The following is a 26,304-nucleotide window of genomic DNA, read 5'->3' as shown; positions in this document are numbered from 1 at the left end:
ACTGTTGTAGCTCCCATGGTATATTTACTGTTCCGCACTTGCCTTGTAATTTATGGCCTATTCTTGTTCCAAAGGCTCATCTTCCTAAGCTGGTTGTTTTGCTGAATGAGAAGATTAAGATGGGCTTTTTGGAGCCCTCTTGTGCTCCTACTCTAACAGGTGGTTTACAGTTCCCAAGAAGAATGGTACATTGAGGTTCATACAGGATATGTAGCCGGTAAACAAGGTAACTATCAAAAATGTGAGAACAGCTCCAATGGTTGATGAATTTTTGGAGGCCTTTGCAGGTAGAGCTATCTATTCTATGGGGGTCTTGTATTCAAGCTATGATCAACTGCAACTAGCTATGGAAAGTAGGGATCAAAAAACCATGCGTACTCCTTTGGGATCAGTAAGAATGTGTACTTTGCCACAGGATGCAACCAATTCAGTTGCTCACATGATGAATGGGATGAAAAAGTGTTGCGGGTTTTATTCCTCAAGTTACCATGACTTTTATTGACGATGTGCCGATAAAAGGGTGTGAAGAGGGTGAAAAAGATGAAGCCAAAGATAAGAGGGGGTGCAGAGACTTTGTGGCTAACCATATTGTTGATTGTGAGAGGATATTATCAAGGCTTGAATAGATCAACCTTACACTCTCAGGCCAAAAGTCTATGTTTGGGGTAAAAGAAGTCTTGGTTGTGGCTTCTTGTGCGAACCATCTAGTAGAATACCTAGCCCTGTCAAAGTGGATTCTATTCAAAAGATGAAAGAGACATGCAATTCAATTATATAAGTGCAAAGGTTTTTAGGTGCATGTGTTTTCTACTTGATATGGTTACCCCATTTTTCACATGTTGCTGAGGTGTTATACCAATTGCTCAGAAAGGGACAAATTTTTTTTTGGAAAGAAGAACACTTGAAGGCTACCTGAAATTGAAGAATATGTTACAAGAGGCTCCTACATTAAGGAAAGCATGCTACAAAAGTAAAAAGACAATCATTGTGATGGTTGACACGAGTCCCACAGGTATTGGGTGGACTATTGGACAAGATGACGAGGATGGGAAAAGGTATGCTATCAAATTTGGTGCCAAAGTGTTAAGTGCTCGGTAGAGAGTATATCCACAAGTAAAAAGGGAAATTTGGGGCATAGCAACTGCCCTAAGCTGTGACAAGGATTACTTTATTGGTGCTCCTGTAATAGTGGAGACAGATTGCTTGCCATTACTTGGGATGATCACAAGTTGTTCTACACCAGATATAGCTATGATACGCTAAATTGCATATATAAAGTCATTAAATCCTGAATTTCATCACATTGTAGGTAAGGATAATCTAGTAGCTGATATGTTGTCCAGCACCAGATTTGATGATGAAGAAACAATGGTTTCAGAAGATGAAGACTTGGGCTTGAGGTTTTTTACCTCTTCAAAAATGCATGTAGAATGTCACAGCATGGTTTTTGCATTACAATCTTTTTTTAAAGATAAATATGAAGGTGAATGGTTGCTGGTTGTGAAATACTTGAGTACATTAAAGAAGCAGGATGGTTCAACCGATCAAGAGTTTAAGCGAATCCGTAAGAAGGCTTATGGGCATTTCTTACAAGATGGGCTTTTATGGAAGCATCCAAAGAAACAAAGAGGAACCCCTCAACAAGTGGTTTGTGTGATAGGGTAATACAACTTCAAGTACTTAAGGAATTCCATGAGTCATTATGGGCAAGTCACAGGGAGTTTGGACCACTTTTGCTAAAATCAAAGATCGATATTGGTGGAAGGGAATGTATAAAGATGTGGTAAAATTGTTGAAACCTGTAATGTGTGTCAAATGTACTCAAATGTAAAGGACCGTGATGGGTTACATCCAACGTATCTAGTGAGTATGCATTTCAAATGGGTAGTCGATTTGATTACAATGCCTACAAAATTATGGCAAATGAGGTATATTGTTCTTGCTAGGGAAGATTTGACAAACCAGGTTGAAGGAAGGGCTTTGCGAATCAAAACTACAAGTGTGGTATGCAAGTTTTTACTTGAAGATGTAATATACAGATATGGTTGTGCTGGAAAAAATATTACGGATAGAGGAGAACTTGATGCTGATGAGGCCAGAGAATTCTTTGCTCATCTAGGTATTAAGTTATCTCTCACTAAGGCATGAAAGGGAATGGTTAAAATGAGAGGGGACATCCCTCCATTATTAAGGCATTGGCTAAAGCATGCAAAGGAAATACTAGAGATTATCCTCAACTACTACCCTATGCTTTATGGACTGACCATACCACACACATTACTGTTACAGGGTTCATGCCGTTAGAGTTTATGTAGGGCCAAAAACCTGCTATTCCTCTTGAGGAGACAATAGCTACATGGAGTATATTTCCTTGGGATACGCAAATGAGTAGAGAAGATCTACTTGCTTTGAGGATTCAACAACTGGAAAGGAGGAATGAGGATGTGGAGACTGCAAGGGAAAAACTGAGAGATGCTCATTTAAAGAACAAGGATGCTTTTGACAAACGACACAGGCTAAGACCGAGAGCCATTCAAGAAGGGGAATATGCTCTTATTTATGATAGCAGTATAGATAATCAGTACACAACTGTGCACAAAATGGTTAAGCGATGGTTTGGTCCCTATGTGGTCAAGCATGCTTTTCCTAATGCTACTTACAAGTTATGTGAAATGAACGGTATAGAGTTAACGGTTATTATTGTGGGAAAATCTGTCAAAATATATAATAAGACAGGGGATGCAGATCTTCAAATTGGAGATGGAGATTTCAATGTGTCGGAAGATAGAGATTTAAATGATGAAGGTGTGTCTTCTGAAGATAATTTTGCCTTGGATGACCTTCTAAAGCTTGGCATATACCAAAGGATGTGCAAGTTCAGAGGGGGTGGATGTCATGCCACTTTGCGGGCACAGGGGGGGGGAAGATGCAAATTAGCATACATATTCGAGGTTTTTCCAAAGTTATGGACAATGTTACCAGTACCAGTTGCACCAATACTAGTGAGACCAGTGGGCACGGCCGAGCTCATGGGCTCATGCTCGGTCACTAGTGAGACTAGTGGTCGTGGCTAAGCTAACGGGCTTGTTCCGGATCACCAGTGAAGCCATTACCAGTGTTACTAGTACCGGCTATGCCAGTTCCAGCGAGGCCTGTGGTGAGTTTTAGTATCTCGAGCGTCAGTGTCAGTATCTCGAGAGTGAGTGTCCAGTGTTTTGAGCGTCAGTGTCAGTGTCAAGTTCCAATGTCCGGAGTCATTATCAATGTCTGAAGAGCCAATATCTTGAGAGATTTGTGCCGGGACAGCCGTGAGTATAGCAGTACAGCTACGCTTGTACCAATGAGACCGTTGGATGCGGCTGAGCTAACGAGCTCGTTCTTGATCACCAGTGAGGGCATTTTCTAGTGTTACCAGTACCGGCTACACTAGTTCCAACGAGGCCTGTGTTGAGTGCTAGTGTCTTGAGAGCTATTGTCCAAAGCCAGTGAAACCATTACAAGTGAGACCAGTATCACTATTCAAGTATTGAGCCGTGAAGCTTAAGGAAATCTAATAATAGCATCTAGGGGATGAAAAATAGGTAAAAGCGAGGATTACAAAATCCATACAAAAGCTAAATAAAGATGGGGGGGGCTAAAAATAGGAGGTCGAAAAGTTCCAGGGGAAAGGAGGAGAGATTTTTTGGAGGAGACAAAACAATCAAAGAGGAAGAAGTGTATGAGCATGACTTAGGGGATCGAAGTTTAGCTGGCAGACTATAGATTTTTTTCCAACGGGTTTGGATTATCTGATTGGGGGATTTCAAAGCGACCAGCATACCTACGCTAGAGTATGCAACCGTTTTGTATCAATGGTTCCAGATATCTGATTAACGGAAACATCTTTTGATTGCCAACTTTGATCAAGTGTTTATATCTATTCTAAGTTGGATTTTAGCCATTGACTTTGTTTCGATCTATAATATTCTGTTGCAATTCTCTCAAAACACCTCTATATCATCTTATTGACACTAAATTGGCCCCAAATCACACTAGTTTCCCTTGGTTTGCAGCTAGACTACTTCTCCGTCTACAGTCAGAAGCCCGGTGCTTTCCCGGTCAACCCCGGAGTGACGTACACTCCGAGAGCATCAAACACATACTTATGGCATGCTTATGTGGACTATGCATGACTTTTTGGGTCTTGGAGAGGTCACAAGTAACCATACATGTAGCGCCATTTTATTATTGGTTATTGTCTACCAAAGTAACCATACTAATTATGAATATAATGTACTACCAACAGGTTTTTCTACATCGGGACATGCAATGTGCCCTATTTGTGGTTCCCCTCTCGTCAGAGAGCGTCCATCACACCTCAAAAAGTTCATTTATCCTAATAGCATTGTTTTCTACCACCAACACATGAAACCTAAAAAGAAGCTTCGAATGGAAAGTCCCCATATAGATGGACAATGAGAGATCAGAAAAGAGCATGGGATAGGCATTGCTCAATGGACCCCCTTTCTCAACAGGCACCCAAGGGTATGAGACGATGTTCTGTGTTTTTTGACTTGCCTTACCGGACCGACTTGAAGGTCTAACATTTTCTAGATCCAATGCACATATTCAAAAACGTAGGCCACATGATCTGGAGCACATCATGGGCAAGGGTGATAGTATTGGATTTAGGGAGGACATGAAACATCAACACAGACTGCCAGCATCAGCAATGCTGATGATGGAAGACAATGGGAAGTATCATCTTCTAAAGGCACCATGGATCCTATCAAACACTGACCAAATCAAAGTAAAAGAAGTTATTGATTCCATCAGAACACCTACAGGTTACATGTGATCTAAAGGGAGCATTCTCGAAGACAGAGAAAGGTGATGGACCCCTATTACATGGGTTGAAATCCCGCGATTGGCACAAGATGCTCCAGGTGATTATCCACCCTTTATGTTTTATCTTACTTGAATGCTACTCTAATGTTATTACTTTTGAAAACACTATGCAGTTCATCTTACCATTGAGCATCAGTGGATGTGGAAGCAAGAAAGTACGTGATGCTATATATAAGATACGAGAACTTGTCAGGTGGGTGAGCTCTAAGGAGATTGAAGTCACATCCATACCAACTGCAAGATTGTTACCCAAAGAAGCGGTTGTTCTTGTTGAAGAGAGCTTTCCCAGGTCCATACTAGTGAGCCAACTCCATCTTATATTGCATCTTGTGGATGAGGTAGAGATTTGTAGAGTGGTACATTCCCATTGGATGTTCTTCCTTGAGCGTTTTCTTAAGACACTTAAGAACGTCGTGAGGCTACGTTCACAACAGAGGCTAGCATGGCCAAAGGATGGATTGTTCAAGAGTCATTTGTGTACATCTCTGAGTACCTGGATATAGTGGATGAAGCAGTACCACGTTTATGGACTGATAAAGAAGATCCAAGGATGCACTTTCATATGCCGAATGGGAATGAGAAGATAAAGCTCATGGAAAGGCACATATGTGATGCAATAAACAACTACCTTGACCTTAATGCACCAAAGATGCAAAAGTGGGTAGATCTATATACAGAATTGAAAATAAAGCATGAAGAAGATGGAGAAGCGTATGGGGAAATACACTCTCGCAGAAGAAATTGCAATGTGGTTTACCCATCCTACCTTGCCATGTTTCCAAAACTTATAAGACCCAGCTGGTTGCATGAACAAATGACTAAAGCTGAAGCTGATGGTGAGCATGTTGGCGATGAGGAGTGGGAGTATGCGCGAGCTTGTCTACCAAAGGTAATTTCTAATCAAATTCATTATGCACAATATAAAGTATTAGTATGTATCTACCTATACTCAAACTTGTTCTACTCTCAACAAGCAACGATGTTCAACTCGATGTGGCATGAAGGAAGGCACTTTTGAACTATTAATGTAGAGAGAAAATGAATGACAAATGATAGTGGAGTGATGGGCAATTTTGATGCACAAACTCCAAATGATATGGAAAATAGATATTGTGGAGTTATCCAAAGAATATATCGAGTAGATTTTGAGCTTTTCAAAAGTATGTGTTCGATGTGAAATGGTTTGCATGCATTTTTAGACATGCAAGCGGTATCTACATGGTGGACTGTACGAGATTCCATATGGGCACAAACGATATCTACATCTCTTCAGAAAGTTGTGACAAAGTGATCTATCTTCCAAGTATTTACGAACAAAGGTTTTGGTTTTTCATACAAGTCACTCCAAGACCAAGATGTATACTAGATGATGCAGCAAACATAGGAACCACTATGGACAAACACAATGATGATGATAAGGCAGACATAAAAGGTGAAGAACTTCCAGCAAGACCGCTTGACAAAGAGAATGAGAATGATGTCAATGAAGAAGAGCAAACCTACATGAGGTTGACTAGAGTACAATTGGTTATAGGTGTATAGAGACTACATTTCAGTATCACTACGTCTGAATGCATAGTTTATGAAACCTCCTTGATCCAGTGGAGAAGGTGTGGATGGTTGCATTGCAAGGGGAAGATGGCCTAGCTTGAAAACCCACCACCTAGGTAATACCACTACTTGGACAAATTGATAGCTCTCAAAGATCTTGATTAAAGACAAAAAATTGTTTGTCTAATAAAGAATGCAAAATTAAACTTTACACTATGGTTTAAAACTTATTCTTGAAATTCGTTATCACATACTTGAAAGACACCTACAATTGAAATATATGTAACTAGGGTAATATTGATAATCAGATCTTGAATAGACGTGCTATAAGAAGCTTCAAATAAGTGATTACTTTGGAGGATATCCCCATGGAAGCAACTATTTTGTGTTTAATCTTAAATGAAAATTTGAATAGGGAAAGACAAAGATCCCCCATCTAGAGGTCTCTAGTTCAGAAACCATTCACCATCTCTTCTTTTCTTACACAGTTACAAAGTGAATGAGTCGTATATAATTATTACCATGTATATGATAGTGAAGTGTTTGAGCACACTTAGCACTGTCGAGTACTTTTTTCCCTCACTAGGAGGTTTTTTTCCATGCTTTGTATATATGCTCATAATTCTAGGGCTATCATTTTTTGTATATGCACACTAAGAAATACATTCTCTATTGTGTGCCTTGAGCTTCTTCTTTATCTCCAAGTTGTGTTTGCATTCTTAAAACCGTAATGAAAGAGTACAAGGAACAGAGGATGGAGACTCCTCTTTTGCTTTTGGGGGGAGAGAGAGAGAGAAAGAGAGCAGAGAGAGAAACTCTCTACATGCTATCAAAAGAGAGAGACTTTGGAGATTCAAAAGAGAGAGAGAAACCTTGCAAAGGAGAGGGAGAGTGGGTTGTTCCAAGGCCGAGTAGGAGAAGGGAGTACAAAGAGTTCAAGATCAAACAATTCTATTTAATTGAGTACCCATCTATTTTAATGAACAAAGCAAGAGTCTTTCCATTACTAATCTTTCGGGTGTTATTTTAGCACTACACACTTTGAGTGTGAAGATCAAGTTGAGTTTTGAAAGTATCAAACTCGTAAATGCTTATTTCTACAAAGATGTATAGATGAAGCAAGCATTTTAGATAGCACGGTTGTTCACAAAAATGCGAGATTATGGATTTTCGGGTCTAGAGAAGATCCAGTTGTGAATACGATTCCAGTTTGATCTATAGTACTAAGAGTGTCTATACAAGTATAGTTTTGGAGTAAGAACTAGCTCGTGATTACTAAATCACTTATTAAGTATTGATGGTCAATTCTTGGAACCTTCACACTTGCACTTTCAAGGAAAGAAGTTCATCAACTACCAAAGGGTAGTGGAAAATTTTAAGTTTCTGAAGTAACGAGGGCAAACTCAAGGGGGTTCACAAATAGAGGCCATGGGCCGGCTGCTAGTGGAGTAGTTTCCCTACAAAAGTCTAACCAAGGGGTTTGTCAATTTGAATTTTAAACCCAAGAATACATCTGCAATACTACTTGCATTACACTTATTTTCTAGAGCCTTTACAGGCGGGAAATTTGGGCAGGTGCCTTTTGCTATGAATAAGTGAACACTATGTTCAACCTCAAGGTATGCATCTGATTTTTGGTTTTGTTTTTTCTACTTTTCCAAGTAGATGCATAAACTTCTATGTTCTCATTCATTTTTTGCTCTTTAGAGAGATGAGAAGGTCATGTAAGAGCCAACAAATTTGAGTTGTAGAGTTCAAAATAAGTTTCTGCATTACCCAATTCTAAAGCCACTTCTAGGGTTTGATTTGGCACATGATGTCATATGGGATACAACATGGTTTAGGAACTCAAGGATTTTGGTTTAGCCAGTGTGGAGTAAGGATAATGAGGGTCCCTCTCATTCACGTCGCAGAGTGTTTGCAGTTACCTCCACACACAAGTACATCTCTTACTTGAAGGATGTTCTTTTTTTCAAACATCCTTACATGAGACATATTCCACATGCATGTGGAGAATATGAGTCTCTAGGACTGACACTAGCACTTGTCATATCAATTACGTCTCTAGGTAAAGTCCCTAGGTGCTGGTCAAATCCGTTTTTGAGACCATTTTCATCACCATGTATTAGGAAAAATTTTAGTGGTCAAAAATTTTTGAATACTCAAAATGACTTGCTAAGGTACAAGTGCTGCTAAAGAAGATTAATTGATGGTTGTTTACGCTTATGGAAAGGCTATGTGTTGTTAATCAAAAAGTTTCATTGTTTGTACCTAGAAGTGATTAATGTTTTACCTTCTATTATGGTTCACACATTTGAGCAAGGCTTGCAAATGATTGCAGTAGAAAGTATTTAGTTTCTTTTTAGAACTATTTACACTCCTCTTTAATGTGTGCTAGGAGCATCACATTCGCCATAAGCATTGGCAACTATGATCATGGATATGCATGTTCGGATCTGTTTTTTCTAAATGCATGCACACTAGGTGTTATGGGCCCTAGTGTTTAGCAAAGACTGATTTGGAGAGGCATGCATATTCATCACATTCATTGCTTATGAATCATTTTGTACTCTATGTGCAGTATCTCTACAAGATTACTTTGAATTTTACCAATCACCAATAGAGGTCATGGCTCAGTTTGGGTGCTTGTGGATCTTTCAAATAACTAAGATGGTTATGCATGCCATTATTGATTCCCCAACAATAGTACAACATTGTGATCCCCGTTTACCAGTCATTTTGGAAGGCTGTTTGTAAACCTTGGGGAAACACACCTCAGTGCTGTCAGTATCCAAGGGGATAGGTAGATTACAAAGTGTAACCTTGTGCTAAAAGATATGCAAAGTGTGCATGTTGGCACCAAGAAACTCAATTAGTAGGCATTTATTGCTCTAGTTGGGGCTTCATGTATAATTCAAGTTCTCAGCCTTGAACACTAGTTATGGCGGGGTTGTTTACTGATACGAGAAGGTAACAAGTCAAGGACTTAAACTTGGTGGCTGATGAGTTACGTCAGCAAGTTACTTTCATGGAAAGTGGAAAGAGGCACTCTTTCGAGTAGATCTTAGTTGTGATAACTCATTTAGCATGCTCAAGTGAGTTTTAAATGGAGTCTACACGCTATGTTGAATATGAGCCGATTACACCAAGACCGTTGCAAAGGGACAACAATGTGGAAAATTAGGATGTTACTCATGATTTCATTGAACCTCCCACTAAACCATGTTCCAGTCAAATGAACAGTTGGATCCATGAAGGATGCCAGTGTGGAACACATTAGTGTATCACCACTCTTGTTTTCAAGGACAAAAACGCTTCTCAAGGGGGGAGTAATGTCAGGACAAGGATCCTAAGGAGCAAGGCTCTACCTAGGGGATCAGGGACCTGAGCCAGGGGCTAGAACTAGACCAGTGTGGACTGAGGATCCAAAAGTGGCTAGGGCTAGGAGCTGGCCTAGATATAGGGTGGCAGGGTGGTGGATCCGACATCTCAGTCTCCTAGGTTTTATGGCCACGCGATTAGAGGCTTGGCTAGAAAAATCTGCAAGTGGGTCCAAAAGACATGGCATATGAGATTCTTCAAAATTGATATGTTCCTTGGTGACAAGGAGATGGGAAGTATTGCTCTTCTTATCACTCAAATTTTTAGGTACTTCTTCTTTCACCATATATGGCAGGCAAGAAATCTCCATCTATTTGAAGGAGATCTTGAGGTGGCAAGCTTCTCAGAGATTATACAAGAAAGCAGAGTGATAATCAAGACTTGGGTGATTGGTTGAGGGCTACCCATGTCAAGTTGTCAACATACGATAAGTAAAAGCCTTGAACTATACTCACCTACGTTGTAAAGACGGTTATGATTAGCCTCGGTGAGAGGCTGTAGACATCCAATTTGTATTTTTCAGCACCTCAAGGCTTGGCATGAGCTTGAGGTCGTGTTGTAATTTTGGTGTTGGGATTAATACAATTCACTCACAAATTGTGAGTTTTGCAAAATAAAAATAGAAAATTAGGATGAGAATTAGGTGTGCTCAATCTTTTTTTTTCTTGCAAAACTCACACACAGTGTGAGTGACTAAAATAAAAGCCAGAAAGAATTACATGAAAATCCTTGCTCAAACTCAGTCAGGGCATCCAACAAGAGTTACTAAGGAGTCCAATAAGCCGGGCTTTTTACAAGGAGGATGAAAACCTATATACATAGATCATGCTAAGACTACAAGGAGGAACACAACATCAACTACAATTCTAGCACACCCCCCAATCTTGCCAAGAGTAAATCGCCAAGGAAAGATATACCCAAAAATCAGCGACCAATCGTCAGGACCATCTCCCTCCAACCATAGTGGCATTGGCGGGAGACAAACTTCGAAATCAGCACCTGATGGAATCTCCAATACAACAATCAAATCCGATCAATTCTTATGGTTGCCAAAGAACAAGGCAGCCCTACAACAGTCGCCTTGCTCCACCTTCAGAGCAGATCCAGGTCACCATACCCTGAGCCATAACCCAGCCGTGTGCAAACGAACCCATAGCTGGGAACTCAATCCCACCTGACCGCCCTTTGACCTCCCCATGAGGAAGCGGGAGGAGAAATCTCTTCCTAGTGCCAAACAATAAGGGATTGGTAAAGGAGGGCTGCAATCGCAAAGGTAGGGCAACCTGGCCCCTCACCCAAGAGAAGGTCACATCCACTTCCCACAACTTTCCACGCCCCCAACGAGCATTGTCCATGCCTCACCCTGCCATAGACGCACCATTGAGCCCCCCGCTCTTGTGGACTTGTAAGCTGGGAGTGGAGCAAGATCGCTCCAAGAACCCGGGGACTCATCCTTATTCCTAATGATGCTAAAGTAAAGGGAAAAAGAAAATGAATTTCCTCACACATTGCATGCAAGGTGACCGCTTTATATAGACATACAAATCCTTTTTCTCTTTTGACTTTTATGACGCTTTTCATTTCTCCTAGACTCACCCATCACAGGAGCGACCCCGTCGCTGCTTTGCAGCCAACGAGGCCATGGAGCCGTGAGGTGCTCATGGATGATTATGCGGCAAGGCGGGCAGCGATGCTTTTTGTTGAAGTTTGAGGGCAGGGATTTTGTGGAGCGCGGTGACTCGGTGAGGTATTGGGCTACTCTCGGCCTCGCTTACTCAATCTCCCATTTCCAACTCCCTTTCTTTTTGGAGCAGTTGGAGGTCGTCCCTATTGGCTCTATGAAGAGCATAAAAGGTGGTTGTGGGTCTACATGTTGCTCGTCTTCAGCTTCGGAGACTGGGCTTGGAGTTCTCCCTCGCCGGCAATGACTTGGCAGCCATGTGGCAGTAAGGGTCCATGTGTTGGGGCTTGGCTCCCCATTAAAAGGCTGTTGCTGCATCAAAGGGTTTGTTGGTGGGTCTTGGCTTCGATGGTTCTGCGCTCTCTTCCCATGCGTCTCCCTTTTGGTCTTGTTTGGTTGGCTCCTTGAGCAACGATGTTCGATCTTGGTGGCAGCATGTATCGGTCGTGGGTTTTGTGGGGGTGGTGCATCAAAGGGTTTGTTGGTGGGTCTTGGCTTCGATGGTTCTGCGCTCTCTTCCCATGCGTCTCCCTTTTGGTCTTGTTTGGTTGGCTCCTTGAGCAACGATGTTCGATCTTGGTGGCAACATGTATCGGTCGCGGGTTTTGTGGGGGTGGTGCTTTTCAGAACATGCAGGTGATGGAGTTTCCAGACTCCCCCCCTTCTGCAGCAGTATGTCCTTTCTTAATGCACTGTTGTGCTGGGTTGTTCTATTTCTTGTGGTGGGTGGCTCACCGTTTAGCCAATATATGGTCTTTTTTTGAGTTGTTGCATCCTGAGGATGGCCTTTTATTGGGGTGGCAGTCCATGAAAGGTCTGTGGAAACCTTCAATGTTGCCATGCTAAGTATGGTTTGTTAGTCTCTAATGGGTAATCATGGACCTGGTTGTAACCTTTGATAATTCTTTTTGACTCTCCTTGTCTCATTTTGAGCTTAGAGAGATTGTATGGTGTTACTTTTAATATATTCTCAACCTCCACCATTTGGTGGCGGTACAGGAAAAAAAAAAATTTGAAACAAGACTCAGCATGAGCTTGAGGTTGATTTGGGATTTGGACATGTGAAAGAGCTAGAAAAATTGGGATTTCAACTCGGATTTTCCCAAGAGGCCAAAGTCAAGTTGAAAACACCCCTCATCTCTTCTTCAATTGTACATTGTACAGATTCTACCAAGATTCTCCAACCCTATCTCCTATGTGTTATGGCAAACAGCTCACACTCAGTGGGTGTCGATGACCTGTTGCTTGGGAATTGTAAAGGGGTGGATATTCCCACTTGGACAATATGTAGGGTGATTTCCTTTGGTTCATCTGGCTCAGGAGGAATGCAATACTATTAAAGTCTCCTATTGTTCACTCTGATACCCTTTTGTATGTGAAAATGTGAGAAAGAAGAAATTTGATAACCTGACTCCCCCTGAGCGATAGCTCTCTCTCTCTCTCTCTCTCTCTCTCTCTCTCTCTCGTCCCTGCTAGAGAGGGCTACATCAGCATGCGGAAAGACTCTTCCAATTACAAAACAAGATATTTGTAATGAGGGCTAGATCAAGAGATTACAGTAGGAAAGAGCCACACTGGTGTACAATATTGCCATCTCAACACAATATGAACCATGGTGAAGAAGGGCCGTGGGCGCGAAATTTGCAAAAAGCCCTTGTGAAACTCTCGAATGTGGTCAGAGTAGCCTTGAAGTCTCTCAAATTGGTCCGTGAGTGTATGGCCTAGCTGCAGCTAGATGTTGTGAACACTGTCCTCCAAAGGAATGGGGTGAGCCTCGAAGAGTCAAAAACATCCTGCTCGCGAGATAAACCACAGTATTAGGCCGCTGATGAGATCCCAACATCACTCTCTCTTACTACTCCACTCCTCAGGGATAAGCTCTAAAGCAAGCTGGAGTTTACGATGACACTCTTGAATCACTATCATCCTGCTGACTGAATCCATGATGTGTTGTGGGTGGTCAGAAGCAGCACAAATTGTCGAGAAGCCGTTGTGCATCGACCAACTTCCAATTGCAATAGCTCGATGAGCGACAAGACACTAAAACATGGTGATTCTCTTCAAATGGCTGCTATCCCACATGTGCTCTCATAACTCTACAAAGAACTCGGATGTGAGACCCTCCTACCGATCAGTCAGTGCTATGGAATGAGTCTGTTTTTGTGCTTTCAGTATGTGTCGGCATAGCCGAGCTGTGTACTAGAAAAAGGGTTTCGTTGATCGAAGCAAAGGGGTTTTGTGTGCCATGGAATGAGTCTGTTTTTGTGCTTTCAGTATGTGTCGGCATAGCGGAGCTGTGTACTAGAAAAAGGGTTTCGTTGATCAAAGCAAAGGGGTATCGCAAAACCACTCCCCTGGGTTTCATTGTAGTCGTGTCAAAGGGAAACTCTTCCAAGACCAAAGCCAGAAGTGTCCTAACTCTAAGGCAATCAGGTTGGGATCTTTGATGTCACAAGTCCTCCCACTGATGCCCACCACTCCAATACTCTTAAAACAACACCCAGTCACCTATGGTTCCTCAACAATGATGCTGTGAAGATGACCCTCTCCCTGAATCTCAACGAACCTACAAGAACCTGTGTTTGAGCAAGCCCTATATACAATGAGGACCTCCAATTATGTGAAGGCCCTCATCCAACAAAGAGTTGACGGCTCTACGGGGGTGAGCCACTTTGCTGGTATAGCCTTTATAATATCCTGACACATGTTGTGTGCCCCCCTCATGTCCCACGATTGGATGCTCTGAATCTCCTCACTAAGTCCTTCCACCACATGGAAGGGATCCATGGGCCACTTGTCTAAGGGGCCTAGGCACAAATCTGTTGATGTAGTAGTAGCTTCTTCCTCAAGGGCTTCTCTCCTAGGAGTAGACCTGTGATTACAAAGCTTCCCAATGAGGGCTCTACTTTGTCATGCTGGGCCGATGATCCCCAACCCTCCCTAGAGCTAGGTAAAGTAATTACCCACCAAGAAACTTTGGCCCAAGCCGATCGTGTATCTCACCCTAACCACAAAAAGTTATTGGTCAACCTTTCTAGATAGCTAATACAAGAGCTCAAAAAACTTGAGAAAGACGTACTGTATCGTAGCCAAAAGCACATGGCTGGCCATTACCACCCTGATAGAAAGAGAGAGTCGTGGTGAGCTCCAATGAAGCAGTTTATTCCAAATGGAAAGGAGGAGAGGATCAGTTCGTTGCACTAGGGTCAAGCCCACCAAGCCAATCTGACAACTCAAATATCGTATGGATATCCCTAGCAAAGTCCACCTAAACCTCTCACCAGGCGACCAATTAGGTGTGGGATTACTACCAACCCAAGAAGCTAGAGTCTTTCTCTAGTTGACCAATGCTCCTGATTCACAATATCACCTCTCAAGAGCTTGCACACACCTATGCAATTTGGCCTTCTGGCCCTCCAAATACATGAGTGAGTCATCTGCAAACTCGGCATCCAAGAGCTCCTCTCCCCTAATAAGCGAATGCAGTCCTTGCAGACCAACCTCCTATGAAGTCAAAAATCTGCTCATCACCTCAACATAGAATGGAAATAAGAAGGGGGCCCTATCTAACCAACCGTGTGAGCATAAAACGCTCCCCTCTTGCTCTTAGCAAAAGCACCTGATTGTGAGAACACCTATAGAGAGCTGACACTCCCCTAATCCAAGCATGTAAAAACTCCATCCCTCACACAAGAAAAACCTCAAAATCAGCACCTAATGGGATCTCCAATGTAGCAATCAAATCCAATCGATTCCGATGGTTGCCACATAACAAGGCAACCTTGCAACAGTCACCTTGCTCCACCTTTAGCAGATCCAAGTCACCATACCCTGAGCCATAACCTAGCCATGTGTATACAAACCCGTAACTGAGAACTCAAACCCAGTCAACCGCCCTTTGCCCTCCCCATGAGGAGGCGGGAGCAGGAATACTGCACACAGACTTCAAGAACTTTAATATGTAGTCATTGACCAAATAAGGACGAGATTATAACCCTGTGGTCCTAATCTCTGTGAACCTCTAGATTGAGGTGTGCGGGGATCGGGCCTAGCTAGAGAATGTGAGGCTGTCATGTATTGTCATGTACTTAGTAGTGTGTAGTTATAACAACTAGAGTGTTTTAATTATTTGTTGCATCATTGGTAGATAAAGTATGGACAATAGGATGGCGTGTCCTTATGCGCATTGCAAGCATCATATCTTTTGAAAACAAAAAATCTATGACCAACACATACGCAGTCACGGTCTCTTTCCAATAGAGCAACTACAAGACCTGCGTCATCGATCTCATGGTCTAGAGATTAAAGGTCAAACTCCGCAAGTACATATTGCTCCAACTTCATCCCACAGAAGATAATTTTCAAACGAGCAGCCATCGAATGAGTCCTCCCAACTAATACCTGATGCGGCATTTCAAGAAGTAGAGATGGAGCAGATGTTGGACGCGTTCTTTGACATGGATCCCATCATTGAAAAATAGAAGATGACAACATTGAACACAAATACTACTGACCAACCTCAATCATCCTGTTCATATCGATGGCATGATAGCAACGATGAAGAGCGCGAGATGATGCAAAGTCTTGCACGCATGCTACTTTACCGTGGTGCAAAAATCTCAGTTCTCCGCACCGCATTGGCAATGCTTAATTTGCACTCTATCTACGGTTGTGGTCTGACGGCTTTTCAGGTAAATACATTGTATCCTAAGCATGATAAAGTGCAAATTATAGTTCAGTAATGTGATCAAGGGGTTGAATTGTTCATGTAACGACAAGTTGCTCATGAGCAAATCTTGCTAGAAGGGAATCACATGCCCCCTACCCGTCTAACCGCTAAAAATTTTCTTGCTAATTTGGGCTTGCATTATCACAAAATACATGCATGTCGTAATGATTGTATACTTTTTCGCAATGAGTATGCAAACGTGGAACAGTGCCCCAATTGTGGATCAAACAGGTACAGGGAGGACAAGCAAGTAAAATTTATCTCTGCAAAGGTCCTTCAACACTTTCTTATCATTCCAAGAATAAAGAGCATGTTCAGGTGCAAGTCCATAGCCGCTTTGATGACATGGCATACTAGATCGACAGATGATGTGATGCGGGTACCTGCTGACTCTCGTGTATGGAAGCACATAGAGGAAAGTTGGCCTACATTTAAGAATGAGCCTCGATGTATCCGCTTTGGTCTGGCAATGGACAGAGTAAACCCATTCGGATTACGGAGTTTGTCATGGAGCACGTCGCTTATTTTTCTGGTTAATTATAATCTTTCACCATGGCTCGCTATCAAAAAGGGCCATCTGTTGTTGTCATTGATCGTCCCAGGAAAGTACAAAGCAAAGAACATGGACGTCTATCTGGAACCACTTATAGAAGAGCTCCAAATCTTGTGGACGTGAATCCATGTGGTTGATATGTACCAACAAATCGGACGACGAAATGTACATGTGCAAGGCATTCTCATGTGGACCATGCACGATTGGCCAGGCTTCAGTGAGTGCTCAGGTAAGTGCCTTTAGAACCCTCAAACAAATGTGATTCCTGGCCATGCCAACGCTTTATATTTTAATTTTGTGATGATTCAGGCTTGAGTTACTCGGGAAATCATGCATGTCCAAAATGGGGTCCTCAACATGGCTTCCACCGCTCTGAGCATTTGAGCAACACAATTTACGAGGAGCATGGTAGATTTTTTCCTGAAGGACATGAGCTACGTGGACCAAACATATGCAAACATGACATGCATCCACTGAAAGTGAGCGATTGGAAAAACATGTGGCTGGAGAGGGGAGATTGGATGTCACCTGGAATGAAAAGAATTTTTATTTTCCATGAACTCCCGTACTGGAGTGACCTGCTGATTAATCATTTGCTCGACCACATGCACATCTTCAAAAATGTGGGGGAGATCCTATGGAAAACCATCACTGGAAAAAGGGAGAGCAAGACCAAAAGAGATGACCTACAGGATGTGGGCCGAGTTCCTGAGTATCACAAATATGGAGCTTTGTGGTCACATGGAAAACACTTCAGAGTGCAACAGATCGACAAACAAATGGTCACTTTCGACAATGGTATTAGGGCAAGCTTCGTGGAAAGTAGGAGTAGTGCCAGGGATGAGAATACAGAGACTAGTTAGCTTGAATACATTGGCTACATCCAAGACATCTTGAAGATTAGCTTTAGAAATTTTAATATGTTTATCTTTGATGTCAAGTGGTTCAAAGTTATTACCAACGTCTCTAATAAAACTGTGCGGAAAGACAAGAGTGGATTGATTCAAGTGAACTCTAGGTGGGTGTGGACAAATGCGCGGGATACATTTGTACTTCCACAGCATTGTGAACAAGTTGTGTTCATACACGATCCACTATGGACTGAAAATCATGAGAATGATCTGTCTAAACCCTGCTAGCTCTATGTCGTTCAAGTTACTCCACGTAGCAAGCAAGTGTGTGAAGAATTGGACATTGAGGTCAAAGAGGTGATTCATGAACAAAGCGTAGGACCGACGGAAACTTTAAGCTTAGATTTTGAGATGGATGTCACCAATGAGAAATTGTCTGAACCTAGAGATGAGGTGTCAAATACTGAAGTTGATGCGGAGAGCGACGAAGAAGTAGAGTTCGATGACGAAGATGCAGAAGTACAAATTGAGATAGACATCTTTGGTGCATCAGATCTCATAAGGATGAGAGATTAACTAATGATTTTTGCTTTGAACTCTTTTGTGAAACTCTTTTTATTAGTCTACAATACACTTTAGATTCATTCATTTGTGTAGCAGTTTTGTTGATTTGTTATTTGTATTGATTAAGAATTTTTTATGTAAACTAACATATTTTGTGGGTGTTATTTGTGTATGATTAGCCATGGCCGATGACGATGAGCCATTTTCTCTTAGTTTTACTTTTCCTGTCACTCCGGTCGGCATGTCACCCGAGCAGATGTGCTCATTTTTGTCTCAGTTCACACCAGAGCAGATCGCGATGGCACAACACCTTTGGGCAGCAGGTCCCTCTAGACCTACTACGGCCGACCCTATGCCCGGGACTAGTGTGGTCCCTACACCAAGCGGCTCCACACCTGAGTCTAGTGTGCCCCCTACGCTCTGGGACTCGTGTGCCCCCTACACCGACGGGTGGTTCATCCTCGAGACAAGGTAGACATCGTTCTGGAGGGGGTGGTTGCTCGGTTCTACTGATGCATCCACACCATCGAGAGAGCGTCCACCACTCTCTTCAGTAGATAGTTTATCGATCAGCACACCACCTACACCTTGGGGATCACACGAGCATGATCCTAGCAAGGTGTACAAGAGCAGGGATGGGACTATTGTGACGGATAGGGTCGAAAAGGCCATGCGAAAGAGAATTCGACAGATTTGTACGATTCAGTTTGGTCATTGATGGAGGTTTGGGATAACCTCAATGTTGAAAGAAATAATTAGATTTTCAAGGCCATTCACAGAGAGTATAGGCCGGCAGAGGGGTATGATCCAGTCTCAAACTCCTGGATTTTGAGCGTGGCGAAGTCCACAATGTCACCCCGTCGGTCAGAGGTGAGAGACAGGTACAATTACGACAATCCCAAGCCGGCATGGTTGGACACAGAGGAGTGGGCGAGGATTTCACGAAAGACACAAGACAATCCTCAGAGATTTCAGCAGCAGCAGAGAGATGCAGTCAGACCACGTTTGGAGTCTACTGGAGCGTCATATCTTGGGAGTGGAGGCTATGATATGCTTCGACATGAGTTTGTAAGTATTTTACGTATGCTTAAAATTATTGAAAATATATATGTTATTTGAAGATTTATCTAATGATTAAACCATAATTTTGCAGGAAATTGCTGTGAAGCGTCCTCGACACGCCGACAGGAGAAGTATGGGTACAAGCATGGACTTGTGGCCTTTTTGACCCAACTGCTGCAAGCAGGAGGAGGGAGAGGACGTCGACTGGGAGGCATTACCATGAGGGTCTTATCATTCAATGATTGTTTGCATATGTACAGACTTGTAGTGCTTATATTTATGGTTTATGGTTATGTTTATGGTATGGCACAGATGTTATGGTTAAGATTTGGCAGTCAAGTCAAGGTTATGGTTTTGCTATGATGGTATGGCAATCATGCGATGGTTATGGTTATGGTTTTGCAATGATGGTATGGCTGTTATGGTTATGGTATGACAAGCAAGTTATGGTAATGGTTATGATATGGAAAACAGGTTATGTTTATGGTTTTGCAATTTTTGACTCATGTTTTATTTATGGTTATAAAATCTTTATGCTGTTATGCCATGATCAAGCTTTTGATTTTGTGGTTATGCTTTTCTTACAATTTTTCTAATTGCCATACACTCTCTCTTTAGTGTCAGCTTGTAGGTGGAGTGCGGTTGCTTGTGCACTCTACCTTTGAGCACAGAGGGCTGTTTTCTTTTACTGCAGTACATGTAGCATCAATTCCCAGCCCTCTCTGCCCAAAAAAATTGCAGGTTTGGTCATTGGTGCAGAGTATGGGATAAGCGCCGGTATAGACCTCTGTAGACGCATCGGAATATGCTATAGTATTACTGGTTGTTATTTCACTGCATATTTCGACGCTCATTTCATAATTTATTCTGACACATAATAGACCGGTACTTATACCGACGTCACGATACCGACGTCTCGTCCGAGGCCTATTTCAACGCTTTTTAGTTTTGAAATTAACTTTATTTCATCGGTATTTTCGCCGGTTTCTACGTGCCATGTTGTAGTCTGGGATGAGGTATCGGACTGCTCTTTACCTCACTTCCTCATTCTTCCATTGGCGGCTCCCTTTCTTTTTGGAGCAGTTGAAGGTTGTCCGTGCAGGCTATGTGAAGAGCATAAAAGGTGGTTGTGGGTCTACATGCTGCTCGTCTTCAACTTCGGAGACTGGTCTTGGAGTTCTCCCTCAGGGGCTTCCTCTCGAGTGGAAATCAGTTGGCAGCCCTGTGGGTAGTAAGGGTCCATGTGTTGGGGCTTGGCTCCCCATTGATAGCTTGCTGCTGCATCAAAGGGTTTGTTGGTGGATCTTGGCTTTGGTGGTTCTACGGTCTCTTCCCATGCGTCTCCCTTTTGGTCTTGTTCACGCGACCCCTTCAGCGACGATCTCCGATCTTGGTGGCAACTTGTTTTGGTCGTGGGTTTTGTGGGGGTGGTGCTTTTTGAAACACGCAGGTGATGGAGTTTCCAGACTCCCCCCCTTCCGATGTCCTTTCTTGATGCACTGTTATGGTGGGTTGTTCTGTCTCTTGCGGTGGGTGGCTCCCCGTTTAGCCAATATATGGTCGTTTTCTGAGTTGCTGCATCTTGAGGATGGCCTTTTATTGGTGTGGCAATCCATGAAAGGACTTCGGCAACCTTAGTGTTGATGCTAAGTATGGTTTGTTAGTATTTAGTGGATAAACCTGGAACTAGTTGTAACCTTTGATTATTGTTTTTAACTCTCCTTGGCTCATTTTGAGCTTGGAGAGATTTTTCCTATTGGGGAGATCTATTTCAGTCTCATCAACCACTCTCAATAGAGGCACTTCAGGATGCAACTTGGTGTGTCAGTAGGCTACAATCAGTCTTGTCTAAGTTGCATCTTCCTCCAAGGTCTAATTTCTATAAGGCTCAGTTCGCATAGCTTGTTGCAAACATCCATTTCACCTTCATACCTAAAAAAGGAGTTCAAGAAAGTCTAAAAAAGAAGCTCAATAAAAAGTGGAGGATGCAATAAAGATGTAAGCAGTGGACATACATGGTTATATGTAATTGGGCCTACCCAATAAAGATAAAGCACAGCTATATGCTCTAGTTGATAATGCACCAAGGGATTTGGACATGTGAAAGGTGCTCATGGATGGTTCTACGGCAAGGTGAGTGGCAACGCTTTCTGCTAGAGTTTTGAGGGCAGGGATTCTGTGGAGCGCGGTGACTCTACAGTTAGGTATCGGGCTACTCTCGGCCTCGCTTCCTCATTCTCCCATTGCCAGCTCCCTTTCTTTTTGGAGCAATTGGAGGTTGTTCTTGTTGGCTGTGGGAAGAGCATAAAAGGAGGATTTGGGCCTACATGTTGCTCGTCTTCAGCTTTGGAGACTAGGCTTGGAGTTCTCCCTCGTGGGCTTCCTCTCAGGTGGTAATCAGTTGGCAGTGCTGTGGCAGTAAGGATCCATATGTTGGGACTTGGCTCCATTAAAAGCCTGTTGCTACATCAAACAGTTTTTTGGTGAATCTTGGCTTCGGTGGTTCTGTGCTCTCTTCCCATGTGTCTCCCTTTTTGTCTTGTTCGGTTGGCCCCTTCAGCGACGGTGTGCAATCTTGGTGGCAGCTTGTATCGATCGCGGGTTTTGCAAGGGTGGTGCTTTTTGAAACATGCAGGTGATGGAGTTTCTAGACTCCCCCCCTTTCGTGAAGATACGTCCTTGATGCACTCTTATGATGGGTTGTTCTGTGTCTTGTGGTGGGTGGCTCCCCGTTTAGCAAGTATATGGTCTTTTTCTAAGTTTCTGGATCTTGAGGATGGCCTTTTATTGGGGTGGAAGTCCATGAAAGGTCTATGGAAACCTTAAGTATTGATGCTAAGTATGGTTTGTTAGTATCTAAGGGGTAAGCCTGAAACTGGTTGTAACCTTTGATAATTCTTTTTGACTCTCCTTGGCTCATTTTGAGCTTGGAGAGATTGTATGGTGTTACTTTTATTATATTCTCAACCTCCTCCATTTGGTGGCGGTACTGGAAAAAAAAAGATATCTTGAAATAAGGCTCAGCATGAGCTTGAGACTGATTTGGGATTTGGACATGTGAAAGAGCTAGGAAAATTGGGATTTTCCCAAGACGCCAAAGTCAAGTTGAAAACACCCTTCAATTGTACTCTGTATAGATTCTACCAAGATTCTCCAACCCTATATCCTATGTGTTATGGAAATCAACTCACACTCAGTGGGTGTCAATGACTTGTTGCTTGGGAACTGTAAAGGGGTGGATATTCCCACTTGGACGATATGGAGGGGTGCTATCCTTTGGTTCATTTGGCTCAGGAGGATGCAATACTATTTAATCCTCCTACTGTTCACTCTGATACCCTTTCGTATGTGAGTCATCTGCAAACTCAGCATCCAAGAGCTCCTCTCCCCTAACAAGCAAATGCAGTCCTTGCAGAATAACCTCCTATGAAGTCAAAAATCTGTTCATCTCCTCAACATAGAAGAGAAACAAGAAGGGGGCCCTATCTAACCAACCGTGTGAGCATGAAACGGTCCCCTTGTGCTCTTACAAAAAGCACGAGGCCATGGAGCTGGGTGGGTCTCATGGATGGTTTTTTGCGGCAGGATGGGCGGCGACGCTGTCTGCTAGAGTTTGATGGCAAGGATCTTGTAGAGTGCGGTGACTCTGTGGTGAGGTACCGGGTTGCTCTTGACCTCACTTCCTAATTCTCCCATTGCCGGCTCCCTTTCTTTTTGGAACAGTTGAAGGTTGTCCCTAATGGCTCTGTGAAGAGCATAAAAGGCGGCTGTGAGTCTACATGTTGCTCGTCTTCAGTTTTGGAGACTGGGCTTGGAGTTCTCCCTCACGGGTTTCCTCTCGGGTGGAAATCGGTTAGCATCGTTGTGGCAGTAAGGGTCCATGTGTTGGGGCTTGGCTCCCCATTAAAAGCCTACTGCTTCATCGAAGGTTTTGTTGGTGGATCTTGGCTTTAGTGGTTCTGCGCTCTCTTCCCATGGGTCTCCTTTTTTATCTTGTTCCTTCGACCCCTTCAGCGACGATGCCCGATCTTGGTGGCAGCTTGTATCGGTCGCGGGTTCTGCGTTGTGGGTGGTGCTTTTCGGAACATGTAGGTGACGGAGTTTCCAGACTCCCCCCCTTCTGCTGCAGTTTGTCCTTTCTTGATGCATTGTTATGCTGGGTTGTTTTGTCTCTTCCGGTGGGTGGCTCCCCGTTTAGCCAATATATAGTAGTTTTCTGAGTTGCTGCATCTTGAGGTTGCCCTTTTATTGGGGTGGAAATCCATGAAAGGTCTTCGGAAATCTTAAGTATTGATGCTAAGTATGGTTTGTTAGTATCTATTGGATAAGCGTGGAACTAGCTGTAACCTTTGGTTATTCTTTTCGACTCTCTTTGGCTCATTTTGAGCTTGGAGAGATTGTATGGTGTTACTATTAATATAATCTCAACCTCCACCATTTGGTGGCGACACCGGGAAAAAAAAAAGATATTTGAAACAAGGCTCGGCATGAGCTTGAGATTGATTTGTATATTTCTTGGTGACATTCTAAACAATCAGTCACAATTGTGAGTTTATGAATAAGTAAATAACTATATATATATATATATATATATATATAAAAACATTTTTTACTTTTTTCAGAGTTGTGGAGAGTTATCTTTTAGTCTTGTTGTGTGTGTGTGTGTGTGTGTGTGTCTGTGAGAGAGAGAGAGAGAGAGAGAGAGAGAGAGAGAGAGAGAGAGAGAGAGAGAGAGAGAGAGAGAATTACTTTAGTAACGAGCTCAATGTTACGGGGACTCCCGGGACACTCAAGATGAACACCTTCACCAATAGGCCAAGGGCCCGCAACTTGGAGCTCACTCGCTGGGAGGCTCGCATCCTCTGACTTGAGTCCCTTTGGTGGCTCGTTGATGGGCTCGTCTAGAAAACGACCCGAGATCACGTCTAGCTTGACGCGCGCGGGAGCCTTGGTGGCACCGCGCGGAGTTGAAGTTTAGTTGAGTGCGGAAGCGTCTTTATGTTCAAGTTGAGCGAACGAGACCATTCGGGCCTTGAGCGCGTATCTGAGAGGTCCCATTGGAACTCTCTCAGGCCACTTTGGGCTATCTTGGAAAATTGCCGAAATGGACCCCGGACCGCCTCGGGTCGGGGTGGGCTGAACCTGCCAGCAGCCCGTCGGTTGAGAACGAGGAGCGCCACGGGCGCGCGTTCATGAGTGTGCATGGCTGATCTCGAAGAGGAAGACGAGGTCTCCGCGTGGAGTACCTAAACGTCCAATTCGGACATACCGTCCGCGTGTAGCGCCGAGCCGATGCTGGCCGAAATGAACCGACTATGAGTCTGCCGCAGCCTTCGTCTGCGAACGAGGAGCGCATCGGGCGCGCGTTCGTGAATGTGCATAGATGAGCTTGTAGAGGAAGTCAAGACCTCCGCGTGGAGTACTTGAACGTCCAAAACGGATCACCTGTCCGCATGAGGCGCCTTGCCGACGCTCGCCGAAAGAGACCCGCCGACTATGAGCCGACGGCCCCGAAACTGGGTCATGGAGTCCCGGTGCGTGGCGGACTCCCCCGATTACCTCCATGTGATGAAATGGAGGGGGACACTCCCGTTACCGGGCGCTCTCAAACCCCCATACGCGTCCGTAGTACCTAGACGGTGTGGTGAGGAGAAATATATAGGTTAGGACTATGTCCCATCGTCCGTCGTCCCCATTCCGGGTCCATCGCGCGTCCCCGCGGCCCGTGCCACGGTTGGCCGAGATCGGGTGGTCACCGTCCCACCGTCACCCCGGGAGCTCCGAATCAACCGGAGCCAACCGGAGCCCAACATACACCCCCCCCTTAGAAAACTCTCGTCCCGAGAGTAGCATTGTTAGGGCTGGAATTTCCCTGGTTAATGCTTTGGAGGGTGTAGAGCTACGTGCGTCTACGAAATCCAAAATGGGCTGCATGAGCGGTCTTACCGATGAGGCAATGTCTAACTCAAACAGCCATGCTTGCTGAATGCAGAAAAAGCTGTGGGTACGAAGTCCGCTTGGCACTTTTGCTGGGGCTTTGAATGATAGATGTATGTACATTGGGGGGGCATAGACCAAGTGATTGCGTGATCCATGCCGAGGAACCTGTCTGTTCCGGATATTTTACCTGTAGCTGCAGTGACGATGCAGCTCTCGTCTTTTTGTGTGAGAATCAAGTCGCATTGATCCCCACTGCTTCTTGGAAGCTGATTTGTCTGACTTCGTGCTGATTCCTTCCTGGATGGCGACGAAGGTGAGCTTACCTGCTCGATGAAGTAAGGTACGTTGCAGAAGGTACCTTTTAGGCTTATTGAGCACCGGTCCGTCCCTTGACCAAAAAGATGAAGCCTAGCTGATATCTTCCTTGGCATACAAACCAAGGTTTTCCTGAGACTGCCGGAGGGACAATCCCATTGATACCTTGAAGCTTTGGCATACTTCAGGACTCGCTTGAACCTGAAAGTTCGGATATGAGTCTCGCAAACTTGAGGGCAAGACTTGAAGTAGGTAACTCGTAGAGAAGAAGATTGGCCGATCCGCTTCTGGTCCTTGTTATCTGCTTGAAGCTTGTCGCTTGATTGAGCCTGAGTGCTCACATATATCTGTGTAGTTCTGGAAGAACTTCGACTTGTTCTTAACAAACCTGCCTTCGTTGGCCGACGAAAACAAACCTGAGAATCACTCATCTTGGGTCTTCATGTTTTCCCTTGTTTAGATCCGCTGCGATCTGGATAAAGGGTTGAAGCTCGGTTGAAAGAAAGAGGGGTGATGGTGGGGCTCTTCCTCTTGAGCCCGATGTGGTAGCACCACATTCCTTTTCTTGTGTGCCCTTTGAGGCTCCATCTTGAGCCGAATGTTGGGCTTGGATGCATGTGTACCTGTTGAGGCTCCTGTCTGAGCCGAATGTAGGTGTACTCTTCGTGGTACCTGTATGGCTCCTTGTGAGCCTGATGTAGGCATATCTGCTTGTTTTACCTTGGAGGGGCTCTTGTCTGAGCCCGAATGTAGGTGTCTTTGCTTGAAGGTCTATGTCACCGTCGGGGTG

General features: G+C 43.7%; 1 protein-coding gene across 1 annotated transcript in view; it reads left to right on the top strand.

The window, feature by feature from the left end:
* Nucleotides 1-6,279: 6,279 nt before the first annotated feature.
* Nucleotides 6,280-26,304, top strand: part of LOC147446059 (uncharacterized) — a 122,259-nt gene continuing 102,234 nt past the window's right edge. Inside the window, exons 1-2 of the mRNA XM_086526154.1 lie at nucleotides 6,280-6,395; nucleotides 21,820-21,824. Coding sequence (XP_086382280.1) covers nucleotides 6,280-6,395; nucleotides 21,820-21,824 — 121 coding nt within the window. The remainder of the gene's footprint in view (nucleotides 6,396-21,819; nucleotides 21,825-26,304) is intronic.

Source organism: Adiantum capillus-veneris, chromosome 12 (assembly GCF_014529385.1).
Source record: "Adiantum capillus-veneris isolate H3 chromosome 12, ASM1452938v2, whole genome shotgun sequence".
NCBI lineage: Eukaryota > Viridiplantae > Streptophyta > Polypodiopsida > Polypodiales > Pteridaceae > Adiantum > Adiantum capillus-veneris.
Note: the sequence above shows the minus strand (reverse complement) of the source record. Positions and strands in the feature narration are given on the sequence as shown.